The sequence below is a fragment of the Podarcis bocagei genome, assembly GCF_964188305.1.
Source record: "Podarcis bocagei genome assembly, chromosome: 16".
NCBI lineage: Eukaryota > Metazoa > Chordata > Lepidosauria > Squamata > Lacertidae > Podarcis > Podarcis bocagei.
The window spans coordinates 31,332,555-31,347,661 of record NC_138142.1 but is presented as its reverse complement, the minus strand read 5'-3'; the positions used below and the strand labels follow the sequence as shown (position 1 = coordinate 31,347,661).

At 47.6% G+C, this 15,107-nt stretch overlaps 1 protein-coding gene across 8 annotated transcripts in view; it reads right to left on the bottom strand.

The window, feature by feature from the left end:
• MARK2 (microtubule affinity regulating kinase 2) overlaps positions 1–15,107 on the bottom strand; it is a 118,085-nt gene that overhangs the window by 30,195 nt on the left and 72,783 nt on the right. For all 8 annotated transcript variants that reach the window (XM_081174061.1, XM_081174060.1, XM_081174054.1 and 5 more), the window contains exons 2-5: positions 12,393–12,572; positions 7,591–7,644; positions 2,235–2,283; positions 1,783–1,848 (exon numbers count right to left, since the gene is read on the bottom strand). In XM_081174061.1, coding sequence (XP_081030187.1) covers positions 1,783–1,848; positions 2,235–2,283; positions 7,591–7,644; positions 12,393–12,572 — 349 coding nt within the window. The remainder of the gene's footprint in view (positions 1–1,782; positions 1,849–2,234; positions 2,284–7,590; positions 7,645–12,392; positions 12,573–15,107) is intronic.

Below are 15,107 nucleotides of genomic sequence, written 5' to 3'. Positions count from 1 at the left end.
CATTTCCTCCCCCATGCACCCCTGAAATTGGCTTGGGGTGGGGGTCAGACAAAACCCCAGACCAGCATATGGGGAGCGGGGAGGAGAGGGAAGGTGGTTCTGTCTGGCAAGCTGACATGATTATGCTGACAGAGTGACTGAAAATTCCTCCCACAGTTGACTGTGCTGGATGAACAAATAGCTTGGCATAGTATTGGGCAGTTGCCTATGTTCCAAAGAAGGAAGCAGCATTCACTGGCATGGCATGCAGTAGATCCCAGGTTCAAAGTATCAGGTAAAGGGAGAGACACTTTTTCTCTGCCAGGGACCCTGCACTGGACTATACAGCCCCGCATAGTTGAGGCTGGTATAAGGCAGCTTCCTATATTACAATGAGTCTTTCCATAAGTCGCTACAGCTTCATCTTGAAAGAGAGCCATGCCCCACGGACGGCTGTCTCCAGGCACTGCCTGCCTGGTGAGTAGGATGTTCCGTCCATCTCCTGCAATTGGCTAGGGCCCACCAGTAATGGCAATGGCATTTCTAAAGGCCTTTGTGTTTCCCAACAGACCGCGTGACATTCGCACAAAACTGGCAAGATTGCCTCCAGAGATTCAGAGCCTGCTTAAAAAAAAAGGGCAACCCTTAAACTCAGCAAAGCCGCTGTCAAGAGTCACCAGGGGGTGGGGGAAGAAAGAGAGGAGGGAGATAAAACTTACCTACAGATAGGCACTTTCAAAAAAACCCTCTAGGATGTGGTATTTAGAACATTTACAGGCACACCTCGGAGATGTTGCGGGTTTGGTTCCAGACCACCGCAATGAAGCAAATATCGCAATAAAGTGAGCCACACAATTTTGTTTCCCAGGGCATACAAAACTTATGACTACACTACACTGCAGTCTATTAAGCCAGGTCCACCTGACTGCAGTGGCGGGACGGGGAAAACCCATCTCCAGCCCTAGCCAGCTCCACTCCCATGGCCAGGAGAGGGGCGACAGCGGCAGAGGGCTTCCTTCTCCTGGAAGCAGCCAAGCTGCCTGTAGCTGTGCCTGAAATAAGCTGCAATAAGTGCAATAAGATGAGGTGTGCCTGCATGTACTTACTGTTCATACACTGTACTAAATGGCATACAACACTATCAGTGCACACCTTGCTGTCTATGGGAGAAAAGCCCCCTGGTGAGCCGCTGCCAGTTAAGTAGGTGGTCCTGAGCTAAGATGGGTCACTGACCTGACTCAGTGCACCTTCCATTCTATAACTAGTATGTCACAGGATACATGTCTCACCTCCCAAATTATGTGATGAGGGAGAAGGTGAAGCTAGCTGTGACCCCACCCTGTGATTCTTCTTCTGTCTCTGGGCCGAAAGGGCAGAACTGGGAGAAGAATGTGACAGATCTAGGGATATATCTCATTCTTCATTTAAAGAGCTCAGGAGAAGCCCCTCCATTCTATCCTCCTGACAACCCTATGAGGTAGGTCAGAGAGAGTATGTGTGTGTGAGAAAGAGACTGGTCACCCAATGAGCTTCCTGGCTGAGGATTTGAACCTTGGTCACCCCAGTCCAACAATTGAAACCAAATACGCCATTGTTCTTAAACCTGGGCCCCCAAATGCTGTTAACCTACAACTCCCATAATCCCTGACCATCAGGTTAAACTGGATGAGGACGATGGAAGCCGCAGTCCAGCACAATCTGGGGGAAAGTAAGCTACAAATATATTGAAATACACCACATAGACTCTCGGAATAAGGTTCCCCACAACGTGTCTTTCAAAGAGGCTTCAGATCAAACACTCACCCCCACTGGCATACTCCATGACGAGGTACAGTGTCTTCTCTGTCTCTATTACTTCAAATAATTTAACTGCAAGACAAGAGGACAGAAGACTTTTAAGGGCAGGGAAGGTGGAGGCAGACTACAAAAAATTACAAAAGGCTCAGAGAGAAAGTGCTCTTCCTCTCTCCTGCGTGATGAAACGGCCTGGCAGTTCGTTCAGTGCAGACAAAGAGGAAGCACTCCTGAACATTAGAGGTAATTAATGTGTGGAATTCACTGCCGCATGACGAAGCAGCAACAGCCGCTCACTTAAAGGCTTTCAGAAGAATTGCCACAGAGGTAGGAAAGCCTCAGGGACTCTCTCTCAATTACCCTTTTGGAAATTAAGTGCCTTGCAGGTCAGAATATACTGTTTAAGTACATCAAAATCCAGTGGCAAAAGGGAGGGGAAGGGGGAATGGAAGGGGGCTCACCTATATTAGGATGATTCAAAACCTTCATTATTCGCACTTCCCGGAAGAGCTGCAGAAACAGAAGAGCAGAGCAGAAACATAAGGATCAATGCAGGTGGATTTACACAGGCACAAACAGTCCTATGCCCCTTAGCTTAAGTCTTTCCCAACCTGGCAGCTGCCTGATGCTGTGGAGTACAACTTGCATCAGCCCCAGATTGGGAAAAGCCTGGCTTAAAGACATCTGGGGCAACTGGCCAGATGCTCCAACTTTGCAGGAAGTGGCTGAATGGGGTGGCCTTTGGAGGTCCGTTCTGCACTCCCAAAAACTGCCAAATATCACATTCTCCAAAACCTCAAGCTTGGTCAGAACCTGCCCTCCCTCCCAAAACCTTGCCCCAATCTTTGTTCTCTTTGGATTAGACATTTTTTAAGGATAATGTGTTACAGTAATCTGTTAATTAAAAAAAGGCAATCCGATTGCCTGCAATGAGCCTGGGTAATAAGCCGCTAATAATTGAGCCGGAGGGATAGGTGGGGGTGGCGAACACACAGCTCTCCCCCAGCCCTGCCCGGCATCGGCTTGAGACAGGAGATTGAAGGGGCCAGGTTCAAACTCAACACAGTTATGATAAATAAGGAGTGTAACTTCCCTATAATATTTCCTTTATTTATAAAAGGATGTGGCGGGGGGTGGGGAGAAAAGGGATTTCTGCTCAGGATCTGGTTGGCGAACGTCAGGCAGTTGGCTCTGCAGCCCTAAAGGGCGGGTCTCCTGTGACACTTCATCTCCTTAGCGCAAGGAACAGATGCTTGGGCTGATGCAGGAGGGAAGGCCCCCACCCACCCAAGCCCAGGAGCAGCTGTTCAGGCAAATAAATCCCTTTGCTGCTGGGGAAAAACACCACTACCAGCTCACAGCTCAGATCCTGCCTTGGTCCAGAAGCTGGAGGCAGATGGATATTCCAGCTGCCGGCTTCCACCCCCGCCCCAGTTCCTAACCCGTGTGCCTAGATGGTGAGGACTCTTGACATGTGAGGGGAGGAGGACAAGATAGTGATGGGCTCTGAAGATGAAAAACCACCCCAATCTTGGGGAGGGGTCAGCACCCTGCTCTGCCCTGACTCCCAGTATAGCTCCATCTCAATCCTGCAACCTTGAGGGCTGCATTTTAGCTTCCGTGCTCTTGGATGGAGTTGCAGAGCTTATGCACACACAGGTAAAAGAACCCCACCAGCATAGTCGGGGGAAGGAGAAACCCTACAAGCACACTGGCTGCATGAGTAGTTTCTGCAAGACCCTAGACACTGCCTGCCTGGCCCTGCTGGATTTTCAATGATTCAGTTCCCTCAGCTTTGAGTCCACAGCAATTAAGTAGCTGGTGAGATCCCCAATGACCGCTCCTGGGAAGAGCTCTATAAATTACTTCTGAAACCAAGAAGGTGAGGAGGAGGCGTCTGGGAGATATGGCAAAGCTGGCAGCCCACTAGACAGGCAGATGTCTGCCCAGGCTGCCAGCAAGGAGGCTTCTGGGCCAGGCACACCGGATGCCCAACCAATGTAAGCAGAAAGCACTTTTGGCTCAAGAAGGGGATGAGGCTGACAGGTGTTGACAGAACATTGCACATACGAGACGTTTTCCCGATTGGCTGAAATCTGGCCACTTGGGTGGGGCCTGTGGCACTGAGATAGAGGATTATGAGGAGAGGAACAGATGAAGACCCCTACCGGACCAGGACAAAGACCCATCTCAGCACTCTGTTATTAAAGCGGCCAACCACATGCAAGCAAGACCCTAGTAAAACAACGACTCTCCCCACTTATGATTCTCAGCAACCGGTTGCCTCTGAGAGTGGAGAGAGAGAACACAGCCGTTGTGGCCAGCAGCCACTGACAGAAGCCTTATCCTCCAGGATTTTGTCTAACTTGAACAACACTTTGCCTAAGGCCCAGCGTAAGCACTAGCTCCACACTCTTCCTCCACCCACCTGGGCAGTTGCAATGATGCCTTTCAAGGCACCTCCCGGTCTGCAGAGCAGCACTGTGGGGGAATGACTGGCATGTTTGCAAGATGGTTGCTAACCAGCGAGAGGTTAACCACAGGAAGGCCTGAACTGTTTCAAGTGAGCCCACACCAGTGCAAACAGGAACTGCCCTCCTGGGCAGCCATCCTCTGTCAAGTACATTGAGCATGCTGGTCCCCATCCATCATCCTGAGGAAGAAAGCTATAAAGGGTTTCTTTCGGGGGAAGGCTTTTGAGAAAAACCCATTGCAGCTGGCTGAGAGAGGGAGAGAAGGGATTTATCTTTGCAGCAACGTTCCTTCCTCTCGTGGAGGAGTCCATGTGCGTGTGACACCTACGCAGTCCAGGCGCCTGCAGTGGGAACAGCAGAAGGAACATTTGGGAAGCAACACGGGGACGGCTACCTTGCTACCAACAGAGCAGCATGCTTTATAGAAAGAAAGAAAGAAAGAAAGAAAGAAAGAAAGAAAGAAAGAAAGAAAGAAAGAAAGAAAGAAAGAAAGAAAGCTGCCATGTCCAGCCTTCAGTAATGCATCTCTCTCCTGTGCTGGCTGAGGGAGTGAGAGCAAATCATTCACCTGAAGCAGGGATGGTTTGGGCCTAGAAGCAGGCAAAATCCTGCAAAATTGAAAGGGCCATCATGTTACCTTGCAGATCTCAATGGACAGCAGAGTAGATTATAAATATTTTAAAGGAACAAGTAAGAAGATATGCAACTTAATCTCTCTTCATTTTTCATTACTGAGTCTTATTACACAAAATGCCTTTTTCAGACAAAATATGGTATAGTTTGTCCCATCCTAGGCTGGGTGGTAGGTGGGACAGAGATCAAGACAAAAGCAGGGAAGAAATGGAGAGAGGGGGGTGTCTGCAATTGTTTCAGGAACATAATCTTATTATTGATTTTATAATGTGAACCTCCATGGTATTTTTTTCTTAATGTTGGTGGTCTAGAAATTTTTGCAAGCAATTGGTAATAGCAACACAAGTGTCAGGATAAGGGGCAGTGAACTATACTGAGTGAACTATACTGACCCACAGCCCAGCCACTAGCTTTGGATGCACTCTGTGAACTAGAAGGGATAAACAACCTTTTTTAAGAGGTAGGGAGAAGAGAGGAAGCAAAAATCCTCAGAATACAGTGGTACCTCGCAAGACGAATGCCTCGCAGGACAAAAAACTCGCAAGACGAAAGGGTTTTTGGTTTTTTGAGCTGCTTCGCAAGACGATTTTCCCTATGGGCTTGCTTCGCAAGACGGAAACGTCTTGCAAGTTTGTTTCCTTTTTCTTAACACCGTTAATACAGTTGAGACTTGACTTCAAGGAGCAACTCATAGAACGCGGTGTGGTAGCCTTTTTTGAGGTTTTTAAAGACTTTGGTGATTTTGAAGCTTTTCCAAAACTTTCCCGACACCGTGCTTCGCAAGACAAAAAAATTGCAAGACGACAAAACTCGCAGAACGAATTAATTTCGTCTTGCGAGGCATCACTGTAACAGCACTTCACATGGGGAGGCCATGCTCTGAAGTTTACAATACAGCTGCCACTAGAAACCTAAAGCCTCAACTAATACCCCAGAGTTATTCTCAGCAGGACACTTCCAAGCACTGGAATCGGCATGCAATGCCCATAAATTTGGTCACTGGTGAAGGCTGGGAGAAAAACCTTTGACCCTCCTGGAGTTTATTCTCCCTGCAATGTTTTTGCTGCTTCAAGTTTGCTCTCAATTGCAGTCACAGCATACGGGGTTGGTCACTTTGTGGCCTCTTTTAGCTGTTGTGAGGGCCAGCCTCATGCGGATAGAACAGGCTTCTCTTGGCAAGCCAGACACCACCATGAAGCCTCCAAAGCAGAACCAAAGTGCTCAAGGGAAGCAATTCCATGCTGGTCTGCTGCCGGGGAAAGAGAGGTCAAGCCCCACCTTCAGCCACCAGCAAGCTGAAAGGCAGTGCTGAAAGCTTCAGCAGGTGGGAAGGCAACGCAAAGCAATCTGGGCTGGAGAGGGAAGCTTCTGCTCTGAGATCCAGGGAGCTGCTGCAGAAACAGAAAACCCAGCTGGCTCGCTCAGCCTTTTGTTTACAAGGCCGCGTCAGCAGCTGCTGCTGCTACTGCCAAGCAGAGTCACAGTGGGACCTGCTGGCTGTGTCAGCCCCGGAAACAAACAGGACCCGAAGTCCAACTGGCTCTGCGGTCATCACTTTAGCCACTGGCTGCTGCTGCTGACAGGTGCAATGTCTGCAGGTTATGCGCACACCACTGTGGGGACACGGCGAGGCTAATATCGGGTCTCAGCCAGACACAAGCCCAACTCTGATGAGAGGTGGGGGATTATATCAAAGGTCAGCCAAGTAGAGGAGGAGGAGCTAAGATGCTTCTCTGGGCTGACAAAGGGCGCAGATGGAGAGAAATGGGGAGGGGAGGTGGAGGAGGACAGATCAGTCTGCGCTGAATTGCTTGCTCTCTGGCCTTACCTTTTATCAGGTTGAACAGTTTTCCCCAATGCAGGGAGGAGGAGGGAAAAAGGTAAACAGCGCCTCTGCCATCTGTACAGGGTTAAATGTTTTGATATAGGGTGGAGATGTGTAACCTCTGCCCCCAATTAAGCCCACCAGACAACCCCATATGGCCCACCAGGCTCTTTTGGCCAAGTCAGACTCACCTGGCCTAAGCATGGCACCATATGTGATGCCAAGTGCAGGGCCAGCAAAGATGTGGGGTGATAAGGATCCAGCCCAGCAGATATGCAGCAATGCTGTCAGGGGGTGCCTAGTCTTGGGTGTGGGAACTTCACTGCCCTGGGCAAAGAATCATGAATGAGAGAGGGAGAGGATGCAGGAAGCATGCTGAAGGCAAGGAAGAAGAAAAAAAAGAACGAAGTGGGTCTGGACAGCTGGGAGAAGAGAAAGGGAATCCTAGGTTGTCAGCAGATCACCAATTTCAGGACTGGACATTCCCCAGAGACAGGATGTTTATGCAGAGCTCCAAGCTTTGGACATTTTCACATGTATCTCTCATCTCTCCTCTATTTCTCCCTGGATTCTTCTACTCCAGCACTCCTTTCCAAAGCTGCCCGATAGCCAATGGCAGTCAGAGCCTCCAATGCTCGGCCACTCTGTGACATCATGGAAACCTCAACCTATCACTGACAGAGACTTCATCAAACACCAAACCAGTATGAAATCTTTTCGTGCATTTACAAATAAATACAAAGTCCTTACTCTCTTAGTATGTGGAACAAGAAGTGAGCAGCTTCACAAGAGCAAACCCAATGAGATAGCAAAAGCGTGCCACACAATCCTACAATGATCCTCAGTTAAGTGTATAAAAATCAAAACTACCCACACACTCCTTACCTTCTGTAAGCTGGAGGAGTTCAGCTGCGTCTTATCAATTATTTTCACAGCCACCTGGATGGAAGGACACAAAGAACGGTCATGTTAGTCTGTCTTGTTAACTGATGTAAAGGATGCATATTAGGTGACCTGGGCCTTTGCTAATTCTCGATGGCACAACACCATTGTCCCCCCCCCCCCCCAGCCAGGTATGTGAGCTGTAACCGTGTATCTGAACACAGGGGCTTCTTTGAAGCATCCCTACCTTTTTAAAAAAGAATTTTAAGATCCCAAGTCACTCTGGAAGCTCATTTCTGGACACAGGTCAAGTGTAACAGTAATGCTATCAGAGTGGGGCTAATCATTCAGGAGGCTGGCTATTAACCCTGATTGCAAATGTTTTCCACGGTTTGGGGGTCTTAGTGCAGAATGTTGGTAGCGGTTTCAGGACCAGGTCAGCACACTGCATGGCCACCTGGGCTTGGTTCAGAGATGGAATCAGTAAAGTGTTTGTTTGATTACTTATTCCTATTTATTACTTTTCTTATACCTCCTGCCCTCTCCAAGACTGAAGGTCAGCAGCAAGCTTTTTTGCAGGCAGAGATTTAAACCCGAACCCTGTAGCTACAAGGACACAGTGCTTCTTCATATTTACACAGCATTTGCCCTGAGTGTTCAAGAGTGCTTTCACATGCAACATTGCATGAGCAATAGCACAATTGTGCCCATGATGCAGAGAAGTGCGGCTGAGTTAAAGCCATCTCAGGGGTTTGTGGACAAGGCAACATTTGATCCAGGTCCTCACACCCTCAGCCATGACATCACATTGGGCCTTACATGGGCAGTTCCATCTAGGAGGGGAAATCATTCTACAATGACTGTTTCAAGCCTAAAGCAGCCACACACACACACACACACACACACAGAGAGAGAGAGAGAGAGAGAGAGAGAGAGAGAGAGAGAGAGAGAAGGTTCATGGTGCATTCCGCTGCAGTTTCCCCAGACACTGTGCTAATAAGACACTCTGGGAGATGTATTGTCTTGAGTGGGTGGATGTTCAAAACACTCCCCATTACACCACTTGCTAAATGGCTGCCTGCACAGCTATTGCTCTCTAGGCAGGCTGTTACAAGGACGGGCAATTAAGACACAAGGCAGAATTTCAGTCTCCTAAACATCTTTCCACGGGTCACTGATCTAGAGACACTATCAAGGAACAGACTTGCATGTACAGAAAGGCAGCTCAGTTTCCAGAACCTGCTACTGTCACCACTAGGGGTTTTGGGGTGTTAGAAGCTGGGTGGCAGCAAAGAAGCTATATCCTTCCATCTTGAGGTCTCTCAAGTCCAGGGTCCTGCCCTGGATGTTCAAATAGATGGGCCTTGCGTCAGCCAGCAAGGGCAATTCTTACATTTACAAAACAGAAATGCCTGCATCTCCAGGCAGACCTGGCAGACAACAATGTCTGAATCTGCTGCCAGTCAGTGTAGTCAGTACTGAGCTACATGGGCCAACGGTCTGACTCAGTACAAAACAGCTTTCTATGGTGCTCATAGGTCAAACATGCCACAATCCTATATAATTTCAATTAGTTGGGTTTGGGGATGGTGTGTGAGTGAGCATTAAGAGAAACATAGCCAGCAACCCGCAAAACAAGAGATGGAACCAGGCCAGCTGCAACTCCAGTCGATCGGAACAAGGCTGGTAATTGCAGCTCTTGTCAAGTGGCAGGGAATGATTGTAACGAGCACAGGGACTCAAAGCAATATCAGTGCTCCAGTTTCCCCTGGCAAGCTCACCCCCCTGCATTTAAAAGACTTCTGATTCCACTTCATGGAATCCCTAATCATGCACCACACACAAAAAAAATCAAAATTAAAAATTAAAAACCCTGAAAGTCAATTAAAATGCATGTGCAAAGCTAACTGATTAGGGATAGTTTACTCCAAAACACAACCTTTCACATTTTTAACAGAATTCTGTGCTCCTGTGACAAAACAGTGGTGATGGGGGGGGGGTGTAAGCAGGAAGATGCAATGTGAAGGATGCACAGGAGTAACAGACAGTCGTGCAAATTACAGAAATGACAGGCCCTTTGCAACCACTGCCCTGCAGGCCTTCTAAAGTACCTCCATAAATAGAGGACTAAAAGCCTGTTTTTTTTAGAGAGAAAGAGAGATTCTGGCAAATGCTACACCTAGGAAAAAAATTCAGGAGGAACAGCATTCCATGGCGCTAGGGCAAGAGGCGTGACAAAGTCACTAGTTAAAAGAGCCCTGTTAGGTACGAAACTAGGCGCCCCAGTGTAACTTCAGAGCTGTATCAGCCATGACCAGTCAGTTGTGGAAAGCTCTGATCAGCAACTAGAATTTCTCAAAAGCTGCTTTAAGATGGGAATGAGGAAGTGGATGCACCTACAACTCACTCCCCCTTAAAGAAGGGGTGGGTGGGTGGCTGTTTGGCACCAGGAACTGCAGGAATCTAACTGGGAAGCTCCAAAAGTCGAGTATCTGTGGTTTCACTCACCGCTAAGACTTTAAGCTAACAGAAAGCCTTTAGGGTTATAGCCAATGGAAATTAATTGATCTAAGTTCATCATGTCCTTTAATCTCAATGGGTCTACTCTGAATACAACAAACACTGAATACAATCTTTAATATGAGGTCTAGTCTACACATGCAGCAGAATATGACCACTGATTCATCTGGCTCAGAATCAAGCCATGGTGTTCCAGGGTTTTGGACAGGAATATTTACTAGCAATGCCAGGTACTGAATCTGGGAGCTTCTGCATGAAAAGCATGTGCTCTGTCACTGAGCTATGGCCCTTCCCTTAATAATCAGGAGCAGCCAAACATCTCAGGCTTCCTCCTCTCCAAAGCTTGGGGCCTGGTGCTTAGTCTAAGCTACAATTCGCCTAATGAAGCCATTTGGCTTCTTCCTTATTTCCCATCAGGCCTCCCGCAGCCTGCCCTTCCTGCCTGTTACATCACTGAGTGCCTGTCCTGGCAGGAAAGGTGCCAGTATGGCCCTTATTGCATGCTATGTGCGAAAAACCAGCCAGAAGGGGAAAGAACTGACTATTCCTCACGCAGAGCCTTCCATATGTATGGCACCGAGTCGCCAGGGGCCTCAGACAAGAATGCAGGACGTGATTTAGTAGAGGAAGAACAAACAAGGTGGGCAGGTCAGCTTCAGCCAAGCCACTCCTGCTCTCTTCAGTGGAAGCAGGTATTTCCCTCAAGGATCCTCATCAGAGAATTGCCTGCAGCATGTGCTTACAAGCTTCCAGGAAGCTGAGTTCGGCTGCTTGGAAAAATAACCAAGAGTCCAGAAAACTGTCTGCCCCACAGGGCAGCAGATTCCATCTTGATGAGCAGTGGAAAGGGGGGGGGGGCTGCAGATTCTCCCCACACTGGCTGAAATACTCAGGAGGAGAAGGGAGAGAGAATCTGAAAACTTTGCAAATGGAAAAGTTGCCTTTTTTTTCAAGGCTGCATGTTTCTTCCTCAGAACTAGCCCTGGAAAAAGCTTGGGGGGTGTGGTATGTTCAAAGTGCTTCACTAACAGAAGGGAGTGTGGTACAGTAGACGCAGCATGCCAATGTCTCAAGAGGAAAACCAGTACAGGCTATTTTGGTACAATGACTTTGGTGTGGTTCAGAGTGGAGTGGGGTTCTCATTTGGACAGGCACTTCAGTGGCCGGAGATAAAGATTTTATTTCAGTAGTATGTTTTTACTGCTAAAATGTGGTTTTAGAAACAAAACAAAATCCATACGCAGTGAGAGAGAATATTTGTTTTTTTAAGATGCAATGTACTGGCTTTAAACCTAAGAATTACAATGAGATTTTGACTTGTGCTATTGGACTCTTACTGCTGCAGCTACGAATGCCACCCCAACCCACCCAGCTGCTTCTGAAGGTTAGGGGACCTCTTCAGAGTTGAAGAATGGTGGAGCAGAGACAGTGACAACTGGCCCTGCTGACTAACTGCACCTTATGCTCGTTCAAGAGGCTCTTGGGGGCCAAGCCGCAGTGCTTATAAAGGTCATCTGCCCAGAGCCCTTGTGGATAGGAAGGATTATAAATCAATTTATACATGACTCAACAAGCAAAGGGCCCTTTACATATATTACTATGCAGTGAGTGCTGATGCAGCACAGCAGCTAAGGATGGGAGATATATCTATTTAAATCTCATCAAACTCACTAGGTGGCTCACTAGGCCACCCCCTCTCAGCCTCAACCATTCCACCTTTTTTCAGTTAATAACACTGTGCTACCTTACAGGCTTGTTCTGTGGACTGAGATAATGTAAGGCAAATTCTTTCAACACTCAAAAAGGCACCACAAAAGTGTTAATTATTACTGCTGGTGCAGAACTAGCTCTCCTGAGAACCTTGGCTTTTGTTGTTGCTGTTACAAGAGATGCTTATTTGTAGTCCTCAAGGTTATGGAGGTGTGACAAACACACATTTTGTGTGTGTCTCCCCACTTCCCTTCTTAACCTTTGTACTTCTTACCCGTTCACTCCAGGTATTCATCGGCCTGTCCCTCTCCTACTTCTGCACCCCAGCTGAGCCTAGAAACTCCAAGCCCAACACTAAGAGCTATGATAATCAGATCTGAGTAAAATTGTGCTTTAACCTAAACCACTGAGACAGGACACAGAAGCCAGCTTTTCTGGTTGCAGAATTTGATTTCCCCACACCTCTCTTTTTAAAAGCATTGTTAGTTGGACAACTAGACTCTCATTCCCTCACATCTTTGGAGGTTGCCTGCATAAGCAAAAGACCCCCATTGCTCTTGCTGCCCCTCTCTCACCTCTTTCCCTGTCAGGACATGCCGTGCCAGTTTGACCTTGGCGAAGTTGCCCTTCCCAATCGTCTTCAACAAGCGGTAGTTCCCAATGTGTGGCTGCTCATCAGCGGAGGTAACTGGGCCGCGGCCTCGTAGCATGTTGGACTTTGTGTTGGGCTTGGACTCCGGATGTCCCAAGGCCGGCTGAGAAGAAATTAAAAAAACAAAAAGTTTGGTTTCTGCAATGTCTAAGCAGTTCTATTCAGTGTCAAAGTTCCCCATTTCCCACTTTCCATTCCCATTCTGGAATGAGAGAGAGACAGAATGTCACCCAGTACCTAGTAACAAATACTTATAAACAGCAGTCCTTCAAAAACGCCACAAAAGTTACTAGTCTACAAGAATGTGGAGAAATTGCTTAGTCTGTGCAATGTATATACTGCGTTGCAAAATTTATTAGGCACAGAATTTGTACTTTAAAAATCCATAAAGTAGACACAACCCTACCCTCTATCACCCTACAAAGCCTCCCCCATTAACCAAAGCTGCCCACAGTATATTTAATGAGATGACCAGCTGGGCAGCTGAAAAGTAGCATCCAAGGGTGATACCCCAACTCAAAACTCTAGCTGGGAAAAGATCCAGGATGCTATCAGTTCGAGGAAGGGAGCACAGCTGCTGTACAGGCTGACTGCTTGGACCTCTTTGTGGATCACAGCTCAAAACAGCCATTTCCAACACACCCTCAGGCAGATGCAGGCTGACTGAGGATCTAGGATCTTATTTGCAGGGTTTATGGAAAGCCAAAGAGCAGAGCATGCTCAGAAATTCAAGGGATGCCTCACCCAGTTGTTGTTTAAACATGCAGTTGAGGCCACATCCCCTAAAGAAATGGCATTGCCCGCTTTACCTTGCTTATCACATTCACCCTGCCATAATCATCCCCAATTCACACATAGGGAAATAAAACTAAGAACATGCAAATTTGGTTCAGGCCATTCAAAGGCATAGCTGTGAACCAGAAGTATCTGAGCTGCGGCTCCCATTTTCTAATATACCACAGATGGAGAAGCTGTGGCCATCCAGATGACGCTGAACTGCAACTCCCATCAGTCCCAGGCAGCATAGCCAATGGTGAGGGATGATAGGGCCTGTAGTCCAGCAACACTGGGAGGGCCACAGGCTCCCTATCCCTAGGCTATTTTACTTTATATATTTGAAGGATTTATCAGCCCGTCCTTCATCAGTACAGATACCAGGGCAGAGTTCGCACAAAATTTATAACCAGCATACAGCGATAACAGACCAAGCTTAGCATCATAGGAAGCTGCCTTATACAGAGTCAGACCACTGGTCCATGTACAGGCAGTACTGTCTACACTGATTGGCAGCAGCTTTCCAGGGTTTCAGGGAGGGGACACTCTCAGACCTACTTGGAGATCCCAGGGACTGAACCTTGGACCACTTGCCAGATGCTCTACCACTGAGCTATGACCCGCCCACAAAAGTAAACTAAGATTCTAGTCTTTGTGGGTCTGAATGGAGGACTGTATTATACTGGAACCTAGGAAACTGACATATCTTGAGTCAGACCAAGCTCAGCATTGCCTATGCTGACTGGCAAAAGGATCTTCAAAGTGTTATCTTGATGTCAAAATAACTATGTTAGTGTTTGCAAGAGGATGGTATTCCACAAGAGGCGACACCACAGAGAAGGCTCTGTAAAGCAAGTTTTCCTAGGAGAGGAACATGGAGAAGTGCCTCCACACATCCAATTAACAAAGCAAGAGAAGTAAAAAGAAAAGGAGAGATAGTCTTAAGGAGCTTGCAGTCAAAACAATCTTTGCTTCCATCTATTCCACCTACCAATCTCCTCCCCAATCCTATTTCTGAATCTGTCCTCAAAACTGAAACCTCCAGAGCTCCATCTCTGGATGGCCTTGCCAACCACACCTTTGGGTCCGGAGCCCCCCATCAAAGCACTTGCTTGCAACATCTCCCAAGCTAATTTTATCTCACACAAGGGCAGAAGTTCGCTTTTTGGGATGGGTGGGTGGTTTTTTTAAAACCCACCACATTAAAAGAAAAGAGTTCAAAGACAATCAATAGAATTTCAAAAATCAACAGTACTTTATATGAGTGTGTTTGATTCCTTCCATTTTTTGTCATCCTATGTGAAGCCACTGGCACAGGGCATTTGTTTGCACTCTTCCTAGCAAGAGGAAACAGAGCTCTGTTTGCACTCCACTGACTGCAAGAAGTATTCCTGACTTGACAGTGACCAGAGAGGACAGCCCTAGCTGCAGCAAGTAGCAGGGAGCTCGAAGACTCACCCAGACTTGACAACATGAATGTTGACTGAGGACAGCATCTCACAACACTTCAGGGTGGGGGGGGTGTTGGTTTTTTAAAGTGGTTACAGGATAATTGGACTATGACTTAAAAGTGCCTGATTGAGACCAGGCTGAGCATGCCCACAACATTCCCACTGGCCAGATTTTCAACCCGTTTAAAAATCATGACCACTGAAATGCAGCCGTGCAAATCTCTGCACCTCAGAGCAGGTCTTGAATTTTGTGCAGTGAGCCTGCAGATGTGCAGAATGCAGACAGGCCTGGCAAAACGGAAAAAATGCTTTCTGCTCTGGCACTGCACCCCACATTTGACTTGCTTTCCCAAGGACACTCTGGGCTGTTGCTCTCTTGGGCTCACTGCAACAGCTGAGCCACCATTCCAAAA